This window comes from Haliotis cracherodii, unplaced genomic scaffold (assembly GCF_022045235.1).
Source record: "Haliotis cracherodii isolate W230 unplaced genomic scaffold, xgHalCrac1.p SCAF_26, whole genome shotgun sequence".
Taxonomy (NCBI): domain Eukaryota; kingdom Metazoa; phylum Mollusca; class Gastropoda; order Lepetellida; family Haliotidae; genus Haliotis; species Haliotis cracherodii.
This window is the reverse complement of record NW_027266282.1, coordinates 2,120,783-2,141,195: the sequence shown is the minus strand read 5'-3', so window position 1 is coordinate 2,141,195 and position 20,413 is coordinate 2,120,783. Positions and strand designations below refer to the sequence as shown.

Sequence of the window (20,413 nt, the reverse complement as noted above, 5' to 3'; positions counted from 1 at the left end):
GATCTTAACAGATTGGGGATTCTGTGACAATTCCTCTTGTCTGCGTCAACAAAGAATGTTAGCATGAACAACATGCTGAAGACAGAGCTTTTTGATGAATACATGGTTGGGACAACCTTCATGTACTTTGAAAAGACACTTGAGCCATTGGTAAGTGAGCACCTCCCGGCTCGACGTGATGAAGAGGGATACATTCCTTGTCAGACGAAAGGCCTCCCTCTGAAGTGCTTGGGACAAGCAATAGAAAGGTAAAGGTCCAAGGATATTACATCTCTCATCCAAACACTGGCTCAGGGTATCATATCTACTTCAGTACTAATTGTATTACTTATAGAAATTATGTTCTTAGTGCGCGGTATGGCGTCGTTTGAAGACTACTTCTACTGAAAAGGAACTATACTGAACCGCAAAAGAAATATCATCCCAAGTAACATTGCATGAAAAGTTGTCATTTAGATATCTTGGTAATTTTTGTCAAAGTTTCTAAAATTTAACATTACCTTGTCTGGAAAAATGATATTTGATGATAAAAAAACAAAGCAGATGTCAATAAAAGCGATCACCCAAACGCATCACGGCAACGGCTATGGTAACCCCCATGCACGTGAGTTCCGTGCAAATTGAAATGCACATGCCTTCCCCCATTTCTTGCCCTATAAAAATCCACCCAGATCGGATACATTCATTCGTTATTGAATTGCTACCACATGCCAAGATTGACAAGCCCTTTCACGATTGCAAGCTGGACAAACCGCCCCGCAAGTAGCCAATGCATTTCGAGTCCACGTAAGGACCATATACAGGCTCCAGCAACGGTACCAGACCACCAACACTACAGATGACCGACCAAGGGTCAACACCCGCCGTCAGGATCGTCAGATTGTGCGATAGCATCTTCAAGATCGCTTTGTTACTGCTGCAGAAACTGCTCGACAAACCATGGGGACACACCAACGACACATTAGTGTGGACACAAGATCAGTGAAGAAAGTTATGGCCACTGGGATGCAAAGGGTGTGATCCTTGTTGATTACATAGAAAGAAGATTACCGGTGCCTACTATGCTTATTTGTTTCATTGGCTGAGAGATTCTTTCAAAGAAAACTGCTGGAGTTCTACTATTTCATGACTACGCCTCTTCTCACACATCCTGACTTGCAAAGGCTGCTGTGTGACAATGTGGTGTCGAAGAGCTTCCTTCCCCCTCTATACTCTCCAGACCTGGCACCAAGTGATTTCCAGCTAAACTGAAAGGACACCTTTGTGGAAAGCGCCATGATGACAATGATGACCTCAAAGCTGCTGTTAATCGTTTTTTCAGGATGGCTTCAGAAAACTTCTTCCTTACTGGAATTGAAAAGCTTCACTATGGATATGAGAAGTGTATTGAAAAGTAGGGAGATTATGTTCAAAATAAAATTAAAAACACTTTCACAATTGTTTGTATTGCTTTTTTGACCAGCCCTCGTATAGAAAGGAATATACTTTGGCATATTCAGGCAGGTTTCCAGTCACAGAGACAACCAGCAAAATGCAACTGAAATGGTTTTCCAGCCAGCACTCACTTCAGGTACTCATCTGTTGAGTGTTGTGTATTGGATGTGATGCATAAGGCATTTTGTACTTTCATTGAACACAGCTATCTTAAATACTACAAATGTTGGATGTTCCATACTTTGTTGAAATAGTAACATAGCACAATGACTCTCACATTTCTCATTTACCTATTCCCACTACATAACTGTGTATGATCTGAGTCAGCTGAAACATACATAACCACAAGTCCAGTAATAAAGAGTACACTATGATATGGGGAAGAGTGGGCATACCTATGTCGAGTGGATTGAGACAATATACATATCCAGAGTCAGATTGAATGTGAAAATGTTTGTGGTAATATTGATGCTTTATAAATTCATGTTCAGAAGGGAAACCACATGTTTTGCTGGCAGTCATATTTGATTTACATTGATGAGCATTGAACAAACTCTTAACTATGTATGGTGGCTATTTCATCCAGCAACTTTCACACTTCACGCTTTGAAGGAGGAGATTTTTTAAGGTGTTTCAATTTTAACATGGCTACCTGGCTGCATTATTAGAATCACAGTTTCATTGCCTTGCATCAACTTAAACCACACACATTTCTACAGAATCCATCCAGTCATTTCAGAGAATAGAAAAAAAGTTTATGGAATATGACGACAACTGACGACTTGTAATAAGTTTAAGACCAGGCGAGCTAATAATCACAAGTCATTCTGGTCAAAGCTCTTTGTATTGTTTGTTGTGATCTTGACCTTCAAAGTCAGTTATTCCTGTGGTTTTATGCATGAACACTCTTATTAGTATAATCGACATATAGATGACAATTGGATATTCCATTGATTTCACAAACCTCATTTCACCTACCATCCATTTCAAAACATCTTCCAAAGATTTTAAAGTAATGTGGGGAATAGTTCTGTTGGAGAGGATATAGAAGACTGTATTCTCCACTAAATGTGATATGGCAAAAACTGTTTTGAATTTCTGAAAATGAAAAGTATCCTTTGTTGTAGCCCTTGACATTGCACAATGTTATGGTAATATAATATTATAATGTTTGGTAGTTTTGAAGAACAGTTCTTAAGTTCAATAAAAAAGGAAGCATCAATGGATGGATGACAACATAAACTCATGACATATGTTCACTCTGATTATATCAGGGTGCGCTAAAAGCGATATGTGGCAGTGGCAACATTCAAGTTGTAACAAAACCTTAAAGCATCCTCATTTATTTTAGGCTGCTTAAATATCAGCTTCATGAAATCTTCAAGTGTCCTGTAGGTGAACAAGTATCCAAATAAAATAAGCAAAGGTTATTTCATACACCATACATTCGCTGCATATGAGGCATATGAAGATATTTTCAATGAGGCTGCAGTTGCAGACACTATTTTTTTAATTTGTTCATGATCATCCTTGCAAAGTTAAATGTGATGTTCAAAATGCAGTAAATCATGCAGTATGTAAAGAATGCCAAAGGTCAGAACAGAGTCACAAATACAAATTTGCAAAAAGTCATTCCATATGCCATTGAACATATGCCCTTCTTACTGAATAACAATTCATAATTGTACAACCAGAAAAGGCTAACTTAAGAGCCCAAAATGACATTTTCAATAAGATATCCATGTTAAACTTGATTGGAATTCTGTGAGCATGTTTTAGATGTACCATAGCTGTTAACTTCCATGCAAAGTTTCAGACTCATGTCTTGTGGTTTCAGAAGTGATGCTGAAAATGCAAGAGTTAATGACAGATGGATGACAGATGAACATACCATAATAAAATGAACAGAGAATGGTATCTGATGATATAATATATAGTCTTAAAGTATTATCAAGCCATATTTAACAATGGAACACATTCTCGATGGCTTGTGTTGCCGAATCTGAACATGAAGAGCTATTTCTCCAACACATAGCATTCACTGACCCCCAATGTTTTAGAGACATGCAACTTGCCTTGAGTTCCTTGAAAAAGAAGCAGCTGCGTGCCCACTCCACCATGAGGAAGAGCAGCTGGTCAGTCATCTTACACATCAGTTGTAGAAAATGCTCTGGGTGTCCTGCTACATCCAGCTGCCCAAATTCAGTCTGTAGAAATGTTAATAGCTTGTGTTTGACCTCGGCTTCCTCAGCCATACTTGACTTAAGATCTGCCACTAGTTGAGGAGGCATGATTGCTGTGGACATCTGAGGTGTTGACGGGTGGTAGGTGCGCAGAGCATCCATCACTGAGGGGTAGGAGGATGACATAGGATAAGAGTTTAGTGGTGACAGAGCACGATGGTGTGAGGTTAGAGGCAGTGGACTCGAGGTATGTTGGGCAGTGTTGTTTTGGTTACTGTTGCTGTTGCTGTTGCTGTTACTGTTGTTACTGTTGCTATTATTGTTATGGTTACCAAGAGGAGGAGATGGACATGTTATGCTGGTCTGACCACCCATACTTCCAGGGGGTGAATCTATTCTGTAAGAGATGTTTAACAGAGCTGGATCTGGCTTGATGTCTTCTGGGGATCCAGGCATCGCTGCCATACCATTCGCTAGTCTCATCTGGCAATGGGACACTATCTGCTGCTGCTGGCGAAGAGCTTGCTGCTTTAATGCTCTGTCTCGCTTGTACATTGGACCAAACTTGTTTCTTCCTCCTCGCATTCTGTCTGATCTCACAGCTGTAGGAAGAAAAAGAAGGTACGTGAAGGTATATGATAATCAATTTGTAAACCGAACCAGAAGCAGCTCAATCATTACATTCCACCACACATTTCCAGTGTGATGTCCCTTAGTAGGTGGAGTTCAATGTGACAGCAAATACATGGCATATACACAGTCCTCACTTGTCACGTATTCATATAAATTCATTTAACAACTATGTTATACATTAAACATATCTGCAGAAATAGAGATACATGCATGAACACTTTAGGAAGATGTGTAACCACAAAGTGTCTTGTGACCTTTTCATGATTAGTTCTAAAAGAATTTGCCCAGAGACATCTGTAAGAAGTCTGTGGAATAAATATATGATGTCAATAAACTTTGGAGTTGGCCTAAAGAAACCCACCAGGGGCAGGGTAATGTCAACATATGCCAATCAGGTTGTGCTGTGGGAGGTGCTGAGATAACAAACAAAACCACCTCAGAAATGATGACACTAGCTCTGTCTTATGAACATTTATCATACAGAGTATCATTTCTAATCCATCAACGGTTTAATTGCTTTCATCCCATAACGACATTATGGCTTATCAAAATACTATATAGACTGTGCAGATCAGGTTATGCTCACATACCAAGCTGACAGCCTGTAAATGCTACAAACTATTATTTACCTGTTAATATCCAAATGGAAACGCTTGACAAGTCTTTCAAGCTTCAAGTTTTTTTTCTTACTAAAAGTATTGACATAAAAATACATTCTCAACGTATCACTTTGGTACATCGCCAGTTTGTTTTTATACATTAAACAATTTGAAATTGAAGTCAGTGACTGCAAAAACACCTGGAATCCAAGCTACTAATGGACATTCACCAACATGTATCGCTCTTTCCGGCATGTTCAGAAAACCGAAAAACTACTGTTAATCATAAAATTAATGTGCCACCTAATTAATGCAGGCATAAAATGCCTCATGAATTTATTGAAAACTCTACTGATCGGCAGTCAACACCAAGACTGCAGACAGAGAGTGCCATGAGACAACAGTTGGATGATCAGCAGTCAACACCAAGACTGCAGACAGAGAGTGCCATGAGACAACAGTTGGATGATCAGCAGTCAACACCAAGACTGTAGACAGAGAGTGCCATGAGACAACAGTTGGATGATCAGCAGTCAACACCAAGACTGTAGACAGAGAGTGCCATGAGACAACAGTTGGATGATCAGCAGTCAACACCAAGACTGTAGACAGAGAGTGCCATGAGACAACAGTTGGATGATCAGCAGTCAACACCAAGACTGCAGACAGAGAGTGCCATGAGACAACAGTTGGATAATCAGCAGTCAACACCAAGACTGCAGACAGAGAGTGCCATGAGACAACAGTTGGATGATCAGCAGTCAACACCAAGACTGCAGACAGAGAGTGCCAGGAGACAACAGTTGGATGATCAGCACTCAACACCAAGACTGTAGACAGAGTGTGGGTGAGTGAGTGAGTTAATATTTAAAGTCACATCGGCAATATTTCAGCAATATCGTGACTAATGCAATTTATACATAAAAAACAACATTAATTTAGACTATATAAAAACCTGTCAGCAAAGGACGGTAAAATCACTAGACTTATCACTTATTAATTTTTAAAACTAGTATGTGACCATAAAAAGCTATTACTAACCAGAACAATACATTGTAAAAACAGGCTATAGATTGCCGGCAATTGAAGGTAGATCACCATACTAGGGACCATGGGGACTTATAGTACCTTTGCTACCTACATGGACCCCAGCAGGATTTACACCATCCCTTCAGTCACTGGCAATTGTACGGAAGTTTAGCCATTGATTAAAACTAACAAATATAAAACTGATGTAAGAATAAATGTACTTATAAATGTGGTCTTAAATATCCTCTCAGGGGGCTGTAGACAGAGAGTGCCATGAGACAACAGTTGGATTATCAGCAGCAAACACCAAGACTGCCGACAGAGAGTGCAATGAGACAGTGAAGGTGACAGCACTTGGATGATCTTCAGTCAACACCAAGACAGTAGACAGAGAGTGTTACAAGACAGTAAAGGTGACAGCAGTTGGATGATCTTCAGTCAACACCAAGACAGTAGACAGAGATTGCCATGAGACAGTGAAGGTGACAGCACTTGGATGATCAGCAGTCAACACCAAGACAGTAGACAGAGATTGCCATGAGACAGTGAAGGTGACAGCACTTGGATGATCAGCAGTCAACACCAAGACAGAAGACAGAGATTGCCATGAGACAGTGAAGGTGACAGCACTTGGATGTCAAGCAGTCAACACCAAGACAGAAGACAGAGATTGCCATGAGACAGTGAAGGTGGCAGCACTTGAATGATCTTCAGTCAACCCCAAGACAGTAGACAGAGATTGCCATGAGACAGTGAAGGTGGCAGCACTTGAATGATCTTCAGTCAACACCAAGACAGTAGACAGAGAGTGCCATGAGACAGTGAAGGTGGCAGCACTTGAATGATCTTTAGTCAACCCCAAGACAGTAGACAGAGATTGCCATGAGACAGTGAAGGTGGCAGCACTTGAATGATCTTCAGTAAACACCAAGACAGAAGACAGAGATTGCCATGAGACAGTGAAGGTGACAGCACTTGGATGATCAGCAGTAAACACCAAGACAGTAGACAGTGAGTGCCACAAGACAGTGAAGGTGACAGCACTTGGATGATCAGCAGTCAACACCAAGACAGAAGACAGAGATTGCCATGAGACAGTGAAGGTGACAGCACTTGGATGATCAGCGGTCAACACCTAGACTGTAGACAGAGAATGCCATGAGACAGTGAAGGTGACAGCACTTGGATGATCAGCAGTAAACACCAAGACAGAAGACAGAGATTGCCATGAGACAGTGAAGGTGACAGCACTTGGATGATCAGCGGTCAACACCTAGACTGTAGACAGAGAATGCCATGAGACAGTGAAGGTGACAGCACTTGGATGATCAGCAGTCAACACCAAGACAGTAGACAGAGAATGCCATGAGACAGTGAATGTTGACAGCACTTGGATGATCAGCAGTCAACACCAAGACAGTAGACAGAGAGTGCCATGGGACAGTGAAGGTGACAGCACTTGGATGATCAGCAGTAAACACCAAGACAGAAGACAGAGATTGCCATGAGACAGTGAAGGTGACAGCACTTGGATGATCAGCAGTCAACACCTAGACTGTAGACAGAGAATGCCATGAGACAGTGAAGGTGACAGCACTTGGATGATCAGCAGTCAACACCAAGACAGTAGACAGAGAATGCCATGAGACAGTGAAGGTGACAGCACTTGGATGATCAGCAGTCAACACCAAGACAGTAGACAGAGAGTGCCATGGGACAGTGAAGGTGACAGCACTTGGATGATCAGCAGTCAACACCAAGACAGTAGACAGAGAGTGCCATGGGACAGTGAAGGTGACAGCACTTGGATGATCAGCAGTCAACACCAAGACAGTAGACAGAGAGTGCCAAGAGACAGTGAAGGTGACAGCACTTGGATGATCAGCAGTCAACACCAAGACAGTAGACAGAGAGTGCCAAGAGACAGTGAAGGTGACAGCAGTTGGAATGAATCATTGAACTGCACAAACAATTCTTCTCTGTCTTTACATGGTCTCAAATGTCCAGGACCCCAAGAGCAGGATGGTAAAAGGTTTCCAGTGTGGTAACATGAAAAGGTGCAATCCTTTGAACTCACATATGTTTGCAGTGCTTTTAGTTGTAATAATAAGATTATTTTGAAAGGTTACCAAGAACAATCATCATACACGGTCAGCGACTGTCATGACAGCTTGATGAACTGTGTAAACCGACTGAGCACAGTTGGCACAGTACCTGCATGTTGAACACCATCTCACACTCTGTTACACTATACTGGGAGCCTTGTTATGCAAGTCACTGTTTCCGGAATATGCATTCAGCCTTACGCGACCAAGGACTCCAATATGTCCACAGACTCACATTTTTCGGATTAATTTCATGATCTACAGTATCCTGATTTCCTTACTCCATATGATTCCTTACTACATATGATTCCTTACTCCATAAAATTCTTTACTCCATATGATTTCATTACTCCATATAATTCCTTACTCTATATGATTCCTTACTCCATATTTCATTACTCCATATAATTCTTTAGTCCATATGATTTCATTACTCCATATGATTCCTTACTCCATATAATTCCTTACTCCATATGATTCCTTACAAAATAAATGCCTCTCCACCCCCAACTTGGATATGACAGAATTAGACTTACATCACGGTTACTCACAGCTCACAACTGTCAATGGCTGTCAATGTTGTTTACCTAACGCTACACGAAGCAAGATGACAGATGATCTATGATGTGGTTGCATATTAACCTGAAGATTTAGCGGCATCTGCTAAGTGCAAGAGTCTGCTGTCATAGTGGCATCGGCTAACTGCAGGAGTCTGCTGTCATAGTGGCATCTGCTAACTGCAGGAGTCTGCTGTCATAATGGCATCGGCTAACTGCAGGAGTCTGCTGTCATAGTGGCATCGGCTAACTGCAGGAGTCTGCTGTCATAGTGGCATCGGCTAACTGCAGGAGTCTGCTGTCATAGTGGCATCGGCTAACTGCAGGAGTCTGCTGTCATAGTGGCATCGGCTAACTGCAGGAGTCTGCTGTCATAGCGGCATCGGTAAAGTACCAGTTTCTAGTATGCGGTCAAAAAGGTAATACCGGTACCCTAAGGATTTCAGAAATGTATTGTAGTTTGGGTAAACGTTCTGCGCACACTTCGGCCGCGTGAAAAGTAAGCATGTGGATTTATTTATTGCTATTTTGTTACTCTTTGTACAATTTTATCCCCGGCCTTTCCTTGTCTGCATTGAGAGGACTGCCCAGGGCCTGCTCTTTCCACAGATACCATACTGTTTCTTGTTTTCGACATAGGTCTTGAAGTATAAGGGTCTAGTCATAGGCAGTTAAAAATCACTGAAAATTTGGATTTTTTCATAATTTCAAATGGCTATGAAGTCATTATTTTGGTAGTTTGATTTATTTTAGAGAAACTATCAAATGCATATTTCCAAGCTTTCCATATATCTATAACGGATAATATGGTTTCCGAAAGGGGTCCCGCGACCAGCCCCTAATGTATTATGGTCGGAAATTATGTTAAAACCTGGTTTGGGCGTGCAGAGATTATAGGCTAAATTCTTCATATCCTACACAGTTCATTCAACAAATCACAATATATGGGCAAAGGCTTGCAATATTTCAGTCAGTTTTCTTGTGTTGGCCCAACTTTTCCACAACATTCTTCAAGGGAAGCTACTCCTAATTAACACCAAGCAGCCAATACAAAAGGAAGAGACTGCAAACCTTGGATAGATCTGACACTGCAGTCAGTGCTTACTTAATCAATGTGTTTATGACATGTTCAACTCATTTTCAAACATTACATGTGAAAAAAGAAACAATGTCCATTCAAACATAAAAGTAATTATGTGGAATATAATCCTAACGTCCATGTCTAAATCTGTAGAAAATGTCGTAACACTGCAGGTATACATGTGTTTTGATTTTCTAAACACCATATATCAACACACCTCCAAGTCAGAATGATGAGATCTGGTTGGTTCACGTGATCTTGATAAAATACTATCTATCCCGCCTTGGAGGGAAATAAAATTCTCAGCGGGGAGAATAAATACCTTTGACCCCGCCCTGAACAAGGCGGGCTGCATGTGGATTTCTCTGCGCGAGAATAAATCCCTTACACCCTGCTTCAAAGCAAAAAAGCCGCACACTTTTTCAGAGTCAATGAAAGTCAAATGACATACCACAAGTGAACCTCAGCTCAATTGAACTGCTCTTTTCTATCATCTTTGAATTTGTTTTAATTTTTTTACAATGTCATATAAAAACATATTGGTAAGATAAATTCATTGCAGCATTATCACGAGGGGTACACATGTTTTACGGGTCCCGCATTAAGGTTTATACAATGAGCCGGAGTTGTATAAACCTAACGTTGGACGCATAAAACCATATGTAGCCCTCGTGATACTGCTAGCTACAACATATTTCTAGCCAAAAGTAAGGACAAGAGCAAATACAAAGCAAAACAAGATATTATAATTTACAACGTGCGCTCAACTGAGTCGCACTCTCAGGGTCAGCAGGTCACCAGACAGGGACAAGCAAGTGAATAGCCAAACAACCACTTACATACGTATTTAACAATAACAATGTAATTTTCGTGGCAGATAGTTTCTTTACTTTTTAAGAAGTCTGAAACATAATTATTATTTTTAAGAAGCCTGAAACATAATTATTATTTTAAAGCAGTATCGGGGACAATTTATATTTTCGATGAAATCCCAGGTCTCCCCTCACCCAAAATATCAAAAGGTCCGTCCCTTAGTTCTTATTTGTGATGGCTGCGGTGAACATGAAATTCATAATGAGGTGTTCTGAAACTTTAGCATTGCATGTGCATGTCACACAGTCCAGCTAACTCCTACTGATCAATGAACGGAGCTTCAACATTGTCCGCAGGATGTAACCCTGCGAGTTCGGTTCGGTTTCGGTTTTTGACAGGAATGTCATAGTTACTTGCAAATCTTAAAAATTGTTGGGATAAAGCTCGAAACAAAAGCACAGTTCTCTTTGCATGAGATCACTATGTGTTACAAGTCTGGGCAATATTATCTACCTGGATACATACCTATGTATTTGTAATAACGCCATATCATTTTGAGCTATGGCTATATCATGACCAAACATTGGTTGATATTAAGAAATTATGAACTACCATTTAGAGTGAAAGTAAAAGTCATAATTACTTCTTAATAAGGTTACGGGAAATGCTACCGTGCATTTTCCCAACCAGAGGAACATTTGGTAGTCTTATCGGTTAATGAAATTTAAGAACATATGTGATGAAACAAATAGAGGTTATCACTTGAGTGTGATTTGGGCTGGTAAATATCTTGTATTAGGAATAAACATTGTATTTAGCCTTGGTGAACTAAATACATAGTGTTTATTCCTAATACAGGCTATTTACCATACCAAAACATACCATCCTCAAAAGCTCTTTATCTTATACCGTATTAGACGTAAGAAGAGCCCAGGGTGATCTCAAAATCAGAAATAGGGGGGCGCTTATTAGAATATAATTTTTGCGGGAAAAAAACAGAATTGAACGATCATAAATTTTGTGGTTAGGAGTACGCAGAAAACGACTGCTCTAAGTATTTAACCCCTTTAGATAAATATGTCTCTTACAAATACTACTACCTTGCATGCTTGCACATATTAACTTACATATCTATATATTTGTGATAATGCAACTCAACATTAACGATGAGTAAAAATAATTGTTGACACCATTGTTCCACACAGGAAGTACCGGTAAACAGCAGGTAAAGTTGAAAAATAAAACATCCGCTTTGTATTAGTAATTTTCAAATATTACCTTTTATTACTTACATTTATTTTTCGGTGATGATGATGTATTAAATGTTAATTACCTAGTATATCCTCCAGTGGACAGTAAATGTGCTCTGATCTGAGCAGAGATTGTGGAGTTTCAAGTTACAAAATGACATTCCATGAACAGGCTCAGTGCTGGTCCTTATGCAGAGGGGCCTAGGGATGGCTTGTCTTGGAGACATAAAACGGAGATCATATTACCAAGCAAAAACCACTGTGTAACAAAGTATACCGCTTGTGTATTTCAGCTACTCAGTTGTAGAAATGGTGCTGGTCCTGACAGGTCACCAGGTATATCCAGCTTGGGAATGACATACTACAACCACCTACCTGAGATTTATTTATAAACATTTTCTGAAGAAAATGTATGCAAATATCCTAAAACGTAATCTAGTTTTTAATTAATCATCATTTTCAGAAGTAACATAACTTCGCAAAACAGCACTGCCACAGGCTAATTTGCATATCATGTGACCAGACTTTTCTCTCGATTTTAAACAAACGCTGAAATCAGAAAAGACTGACGCTTTACATATTGTTTTGAATAATTATTTGCAACTAAAACTGCAACTGTGAGGTTCACAACAATATATATTTATGTATCAAAGTGATCGTATTGTGACCTCTACATATGGCATCGATGACAGCATGTGATTTGAGATATTTTCTCACTGAAAGTTAACCATGACAAATGTTTATCTTGATGTGTAGACTCGTCAAAAAATAAAACAGAAGAAAATAAGATCATTGTTGCATTGATAAATATGAGTTAGCCGGTATGTGGTAAAGCGGGTTCTATGGAACGAGCTGAATGGAAGTGGTAAGTATTGTAGGGACACGATTTTGCCGAAATTATTATGTTAATTTTATTAAATACAATTTTGAATACAATTAATCAAATAGATTACAAACATAAGTCCAGTTATAAAATGAACACTTAAATAGTGTAACAAAAGGGTTAACTTGCATATTTCAATACAGATTTGTTGATATTCTATTTCCGATGATGGATCATGACAGTCATATATTAATTTGTTTTCAACTTGGACAAATCCATTGAATTTATAATGGTTCATTACAATGTGAAGTAGCTTTGTTTTGCACATAAATGTTATGTTTAATTGTATATTTTTGGGTCTTGGTCACTCAGTTCATTAAATTTCAATATATGTTAAAAATAAATGAATACAAATCATTGCCCAGAAGGCGGTGGCTCATTGGCCAATCCGGTAGATCTATTATAATTTAATCTTGCATTAATACTTCTGCTTGAGTATACCGCCCTAGTGTCCTTGGTGCTGTCAGTTGGAGACCCACTGGGGTATAGCATTGTCTTATTGATACTCCATGGTGGGTGGGGAGCTGGGACGATGAACCTCTATACATTTACCATGATACCCCCAAAACAACTAAAATGTACGTTAGAAGATAGTACATCTGATGATGATACTGTTTCAAGAAACAAGTCTGACGTTTGTTCTCGATTTTTGGTGATCTCAGCATCTGATGATGGACCTTTGAAGATAAATCCCTGTGCTCCTCACAAAGCAATTTAAGGTATCACTGGAGATGTCGTGACCATGAAAAAGATATGATCTGGCTGTATCCTAGTTGAATGTAAATCTGCTTCACAATCAGCTTCACAAACATCATGTTTCTGTGCCAGTTACAGTGTCACTCAACAGTTCTAAAGGCATTGTCAGGGACCGGGAACGTTGTCTTTCGGACATGTCTGAAGATGATATAGCTTTTGAACTGACAGGCCAGGGTGTAACAGGTGTCAAACGATTTACCAAGAGACAAAACGGTCAAATTGAAAAGTTAAACACGTATCTCTTAACCTTTTCTCTTCAGGTTCCACCAAAATCTATCAAAGCAGGTTATTGTAATATTGGTGTGGACAGGTACATACCGATCCACTCCGGTGTTACTCATGTCAACAGTTTGGGCATGGTGCCCAATCATGTACAAACAGAAAGAAGTGTCACCGATGTGGACAATCTGATCATGATACATTAGACTGCTCAAACAATCCGAAATGTGGAAACTGCTCTGGAGATCAAAATCCTGTCCTGTCTGGCAACTACAACACCAGATAGTAAAAATGAAAACTGAGAGGAATATTTCTTTTTCAGATGTCAAACATTTGATAATGTCATCTACCACTCCAACTACAGCTGTATCATATTCAGCAGCCGTTACAAGTACATCTCCAAAAGGCTCCAAATCTGTTCACTCTGTTGAATGCCAGACAGACATCACCTGGGTTAAGACCAAGGAATATTCACTTCTCAATACTCAGTCTGTTGCATCTACCCAAACAAACTCTCCATCCAAATCACCATCTCGTTCAACATCTCGTTCACCATCTCCCTCTGTGGTAAATGCCAGCAAGACATTTAACTATACACAGAAATCTGATTGAATATCAAAAGGTAAACGTAATCCTGTCCAACTTTTCAACAAATTTCAGCTTCTAGAGGACATGGATGTCACACCTCATCCCCGAACGTGAAAAAATAGTCATTCGCCTCGGGCTAGAAACAGATCTCCTGTCCTGTAACATGAACACTAACTACCCACTAATTCAGTGGAACTGCAGAGGACTTAGGACCAATTTTAATGAAGTACAGTTATTGGTACAAGCTGTTAAACCTTCTGTTTTCTGTCTTCAAGAAACATATTTAAAGCAGACAGATAAATTTGATTTGCGTCAGAATAATGCTTACCATTCCTTTTCTCCACCAGTCAACAAAGCCACTGGCGGTTCATCTATCTTGGTGAGGCAGGGTATTATACAAGCCCTGTTCATCTTAACACTACTCTTCAGGCTGTTGCCGTCCGTCTAACTTTGCACCTTGCATTTACTCTGTGCGCTTTGTACATACCTCCATCTTCTACGCTTCAGCGATCTGAGCTTCAGTCCTTATATGACCAGCTCCCTCAGCCCTGCATAATCATGGGTGATTTTAACGGACATAACCCTTTATGGGGAAGTAGCAGCACTAACACCAAGGGGCACACGCTAGAGGATTTCATATCTGACAATAGTCTGTGTTTTTGATGATGGTTCCAAAACATATTTACACCCTGCAACAGGTAGTTATTCAGCCTTGGACCTTTCACTCACAGATGCAACCCTTTCGGATGAATTTTCGTGGTCAGTTCCTGATGATCTATCACTACAATATATCACTTAATTGGCTTCGAACCCTTCAAACCCAGCATATGCCTGTGTATTCAATCCTCTTTATGAGGAACTGTTCTACTGTAAGCCCAATTTTGTTCCACCACTCGGCTATCGTATCCAAACGCATGTCATTGCTGCTAATTTAGATTTATATTGAATCACTTCTTATTGACTTCTGTCTACTCCTCCTTGGCAGTTTGTCAGACCAGAAGTGGACCTCTCACTCACTCAATTAAAGAAATCTGACACAAATGATTTAAATACCAACAGGAATATTTACAAGTATGACGCAAATATTATTCACATCGTTCAATCTTCATGGATGGATCCAAGGATAGTGGTAAAGTTTCCAGTGCCAATGTCATTGGATCAAAAATCATATCTACTAGAATCCCAGACAATAGCTCTATTTTTACTGCTGAGGCAAGCACTATAAAAACACCCTTGGACTTCATTCAACATCAGTCTTACAGTAAACAATTTATCATTTTTTCTGATTCTCTTTCATGCCTTCAAGCTATAAAAAATCTCTCTCTAAATCATCCATGTACTTGTACAATGATCTGTCTACTGGCCAATGCGACATCATATTTTGTTGGTTACCAAGCCATGTTGGCATCGTGGGCAATACAAAAGCTGACGCTGCAGCTAAGGCTGCCCTTGAAAAGTGTGTCTCTAACATTCTGATTCCACACTCTGATTTCAAATCTTGTATAAAAGATTATGTCAAACATTTAAGGCAAAGAAATGAATACCCAGTTAGGTAAGAACAAACTGCAGGCAATAAAACCAACTCTAGGATATACCTACTTGGGTAGCCAGTCACGAAACGAAGAAGTTGTGTTACGACGATGTCGCATACACCCATCAATATTTGCTATCAGGTGAAGATCATCCGTTTTGCGTCCCTTGTGATGAAAGAATTACAGTCAAGCATATTTTGCTTGACTGTATAGACTTTTCTCTCACAAGGTCTTCAAAGGGTCTTTTTATCAACATTCGTTTTATTCTCATTTTTTTTAAAGAAATAGAGTTATTTGATAAATTTTGAATTTTGAATTGTTTTAAATTAGTGTGATATTATTAACAACTGATATTATTGAAGGCGGTGCCATGCACTCGGGGTAATATTTGTATAAAATTATTGTCCTCTTGACTCTGGCACGCAAGTCCATCTAAATAAAAGTGTATAATATCAATTAGTGTTTTAATTACTTGACTACGGTTTGATTTTTTAATATTGGTTAGCACTGAATATGACCACTTGTGACCAAAGTGATGACATAAATCCTGCTGGGAATCATGCAGAAAGCAAAAGCACTGTAAGTCCCCGTGATCCCCAGTTAGGTGGTCTATCTAGCTTTGGTTGCTGGTGGTATATAGCCCAGTTTTATCTTGTATCTAATCTACTGAAGAACTTTTTGTTTTTATTGTGAACTGGTTTGTTTATACCTTAGCTGTGATACATGACTTTCTGTTTTACTGTCCTTTGTCGACAGTAATTTAATAATAATTAACTTGTTTTCATCGCAATATGGCTGCAATATTGCCGATGCGATGTAAATTTTTAACTCACTCACCTCATTCTTTGACAGTGGCATAGCTACATATAGGCAAAATAACAACTGCCCACACATATTGTTTCTATGTGCCTTTCGCTGCAATCCACCAGTCCACCCCATAGAGTAACTGCCCTATATCAAATAGGAATCTACTCTAACCTTAGGCTATGGTACGTCACGTTCGTTTAGAGTCTACCTGTCCTGTCATAACGTTATGAAGTGCAGAATCAGATGTACACACAGCAACAAAATGAAATAAGGTAACAATTTGGACATATTTCGGGCAAATCTAATGATCACAGAGATATGGCAACTGCTAAGCAAGTGTACTTGGCCCAGGTAAATTGTTTTGCAATTTATATTTTTAAAGTTGCCCACACCTGTAAAATGCCTCTGCGAAATCCCAGTTAGACACTGATTTTCACTATCTTTGACTATTTTCTTGATAATGATAACAATTATGCCAGAACAGTTTCTCCATATTCCCGGATATAATATATATGGTAAATTCTGGCTGGATCACATGTCTGTTTGTATATACTGTAAGTAGTACCTACCTGACCTTTCATATTAGCATCATTATCCCTATACTCAAGAGATACTGTTTTTATCTGATGGCTTTGATCCTGCCAGGAAACGTACCCATTATATGATAAAACATTAATATCCAGGGCACTGTTCAAAGGTTGTTGATGCTAAATATATATTACAAGACATCCATGTCATTCATTAAATTAAATTAAAAATAAAGTTAAGAATTTGATGAGGAAAAATAGGTACAGATTTTTCAGGTCTTTAAGTATCCAGTCATGAAAAAACACATTTCATTGTCCTGATTTAAATTTGATTTATTCTAACTAATAGAGACAGATTATTTCACATTATGATGGGCCCTGTACCAGTGTACAGGCAGCAATGTAATTGTACATAAATGACTTGCCCTTTACACTTGCAAAAGAGTGTTTGCATGTACTTTTGTAGCAAAATGTTGGAATAATATTGGAAAAGTTGCACTATTGGTTTATCCTTGTGAATTAATCATATAAGAACTGGAATCTGTTTTTCAGTGACTAGATGCTGGATTAGTTACAAATATTGTCAATATGGGGATTGTCTCACTACATTTCAGTGGATGGATATGGCTATTTTTTTACAGTAAAACTAGCTTCCCTGGAGAGTTATTTGGGCTACAGGCCTCTAGATAAGGGCTGCATGTACAGACAAAGAAACTGTGAGATACCAAAGTATCTGATATCTGACAATCTCATTAAAATCATGTGGCAGTGTCATTTCAATAATTTATCTGTATATATATGGTATTGGTTTTAGACAGTGTAATTGGTGTATTTTATTAGATCATGTACGGTACAAGTTTCCAGCCTGATTGCTCCAAGCTGAACTTGGGCTGGCAAGTTCTTTTGTTTATTGTGAGGGGCGAGAGTATTCTTTTGTCTTGCTTTTAGAGGGCAAGCTTCTATACTAACACAAGCACTAAGTCAGTCTACTATATACAGCTCTCTCTGGACAGTCACGACATGAGAGTCATATTTTGACACGTATTGTGCCCAGGACTTTCACAGCTTCATCTTCACTATAAATCTCCAAAGGTTAGTTTTAATACTAGATTATAAACATTATGTAGGATGTAATATTTGTTTTAGTACAGCATGTATAATTTAAACATTATTTTAGTGTAGATATACTTGTGTGATTTGAGTGTATGAATGTAATTTATGTCATAAGTACAGTAACGATAATAAACACTCCATTCATGGTTATGATTCTCTGATGTAATGTACTATAATATGTTTTTATGATAAAGGCGACAGATATAAGTATTTGTGTCCGCCATATTGTTTGCCATGAGAAATGTGTGTTGTTTATAATCATGAGCATATTACAGCACAGGTAATATGTATATTTATGTAGGTTTATCTATGACATTCTATTTGAGATAATGTTGGTAGTAGGTTTAGATTGAATTAATATGGCAGTAGATTACTATGTATATTATTTTCTGATATTTATATTAAAGTTAGAATGACATGTGTATGTTATTTATAGATGGATCTGAGTGACGAGTGATTTGGCCTACTATCACCTGAGTGCCATACATTCGGTAGGCATAATAATTTAGTTATTCAGTGTTTATATTTCATGTCTGTATTATATACATCTTGTATATTCAAGTGCATTGATGCAGTTGAAGTAATATGGAAACCATCATATAATATTGTGGTGAATGCATTTTAATTATTATATAAATAACGGTGATAAGTGCAATGTTTCAATGAGTATAATTATTTATTTATTATTTGTTCAATTATGTTCCAGGGTGAATATTGGTATGGAAAATAAATTTGTGGCTTTTTGGTCGCAACTCACCCCCAGCAGGCGTTGGTCTTAACTGTGATATTTACACCACCCTAACCTGCTACAATCAGATCTTAGTTCTCGCTATCGCTAAACAGATCTAAGGATGGCCCATTAGGGGTCACGACAGAACAACCTTTCATCCGACCAATCAGTGCGCCGCTTACCAGATCGTGAAAGTCAGAATGTGAATTCTGATCATGCAACCTTGAAAACCTTAACACAGGGTATTCCGAACGATAGTTATAGGCTTAACAACTGAATCGATACAATCTAGACCATCTATTTAGCCATTCCAGAATGTTCTTTTGTTCAGGTTTCAAATTTTTAATCGATAATTATTCAAAATATGTTTCGAAACATAGTCGCCAATTTGAAATTGGGAGAAAGCTGCCTTCTGATTGGCTAATGTCGACTTCTTGTCAGTCAGTCATTTGGTCGGTCAAAGTTCGCACAAGGTCGGTCTCATGTAACCTGTAATGGGGTGTCCTCAGATCTTTGTCTAGCAGTCGCAAGAACAAAGATCTGATTTTAATAAAATTGGATATCTGATAGTATAAACTTTACTATTTACAGCTGTATTTCACAAGTTAAAATGTATCATATCAAACAATATTCCTCTCAATCTCATTAACATCATCATGATCATAGCTAAGTGCTCACTACACAAGCTGCAGGGCATCTTTCATAAATCAGTTTATTCTTATATTATTATTTCATAAAACCTGACGTTGCTTGTTGGCAATATGGATCAACTGAATGATCTCTAAAATGGAGCAGCTGAGAGAGCACTGGTGAAGGGATTAATTTCTTTGGATGTACTAAGAATGACAAACTTATTCCAAGTTTGATAACTAATCAAAACATAAGCATATACTTACAATCATATTCACCCTATTAAGCACACCTGGCACTAACTAAGTCATCTGCCAAAGGGGATGCTTGTTTGGGTACTCCTGGTGGATTGAAAATTTTGTGTCAACCTAACTGGACCAAAACATTGATCGTATGCCTAGGAACTCATGACAGTTAATATTTGTAATGTAGTAATAGGGGGCGCTTATTGGGGGACAGGAGCTTATTCAGAATACAGAAATTATAAAACTTTTTTATAATTTTATTAAAAGTATATAATTAAAAAAGGTTTTATTATTTATTTTATTAATTTGTAACTAAAGAGATTATGGTGACTTGCAACCACCCACAAGGTGGTTTTGTTTTGTGCATGCTCAAAACTATCTTTAAGAACAACTTTCAAATGTTTGAACTGAACTTCAATACAATCACTTCATAGTATACTTTGGCATTATTTGATGTTGTTTGCACATCATTACGCATAACTCAATTTACTTATTTACATAAAACTCATCAATTTACTCATCTACAGGAGTCAAGACTTGAAATAATTGGTAGGTCACCGTTCTAGAAACAACAAAGAGAAATATGGCCACACTTTGGATCTCTACCTGTACTGTATGGGGAGACGTGTAAAAGAAGGCCTTCTCGTCTCTATTACTGAAAGTATTTCAGTAAGTAAAATATGGCAATCATTAACATCA

The 20,413-nt window shown here is 38.5% G+C and overlaps 1 protein-coding gene across 3 annotated transcripts in view; it reads right to left on the bottom strand.

Moving 5' to 3' along the window:
• The window catches only part of LOC139473085 (nuclear receptor subfamily 5 group A member 2-like), a 230,188-nt gene that overhangs the window by 31,912 nt on the left and 177,863 nt on the right, over positions 1 to 20,413 (bottom strand). For all 3 annotated transcript variants that reach the window (XM_071255598.1, XM_071255599.1, XM_071255600.1), the window contains one exon: positions 3,510 to 4,219. In XM_071255598.1, coding sequence (XP_071111699.1) covers positions 3,510 to 4,219 — 710 coding nt within the window. The remainder of the gene's footprint in view (positions 1 to 3,509; positions 4,220 to 20,413) is intronic.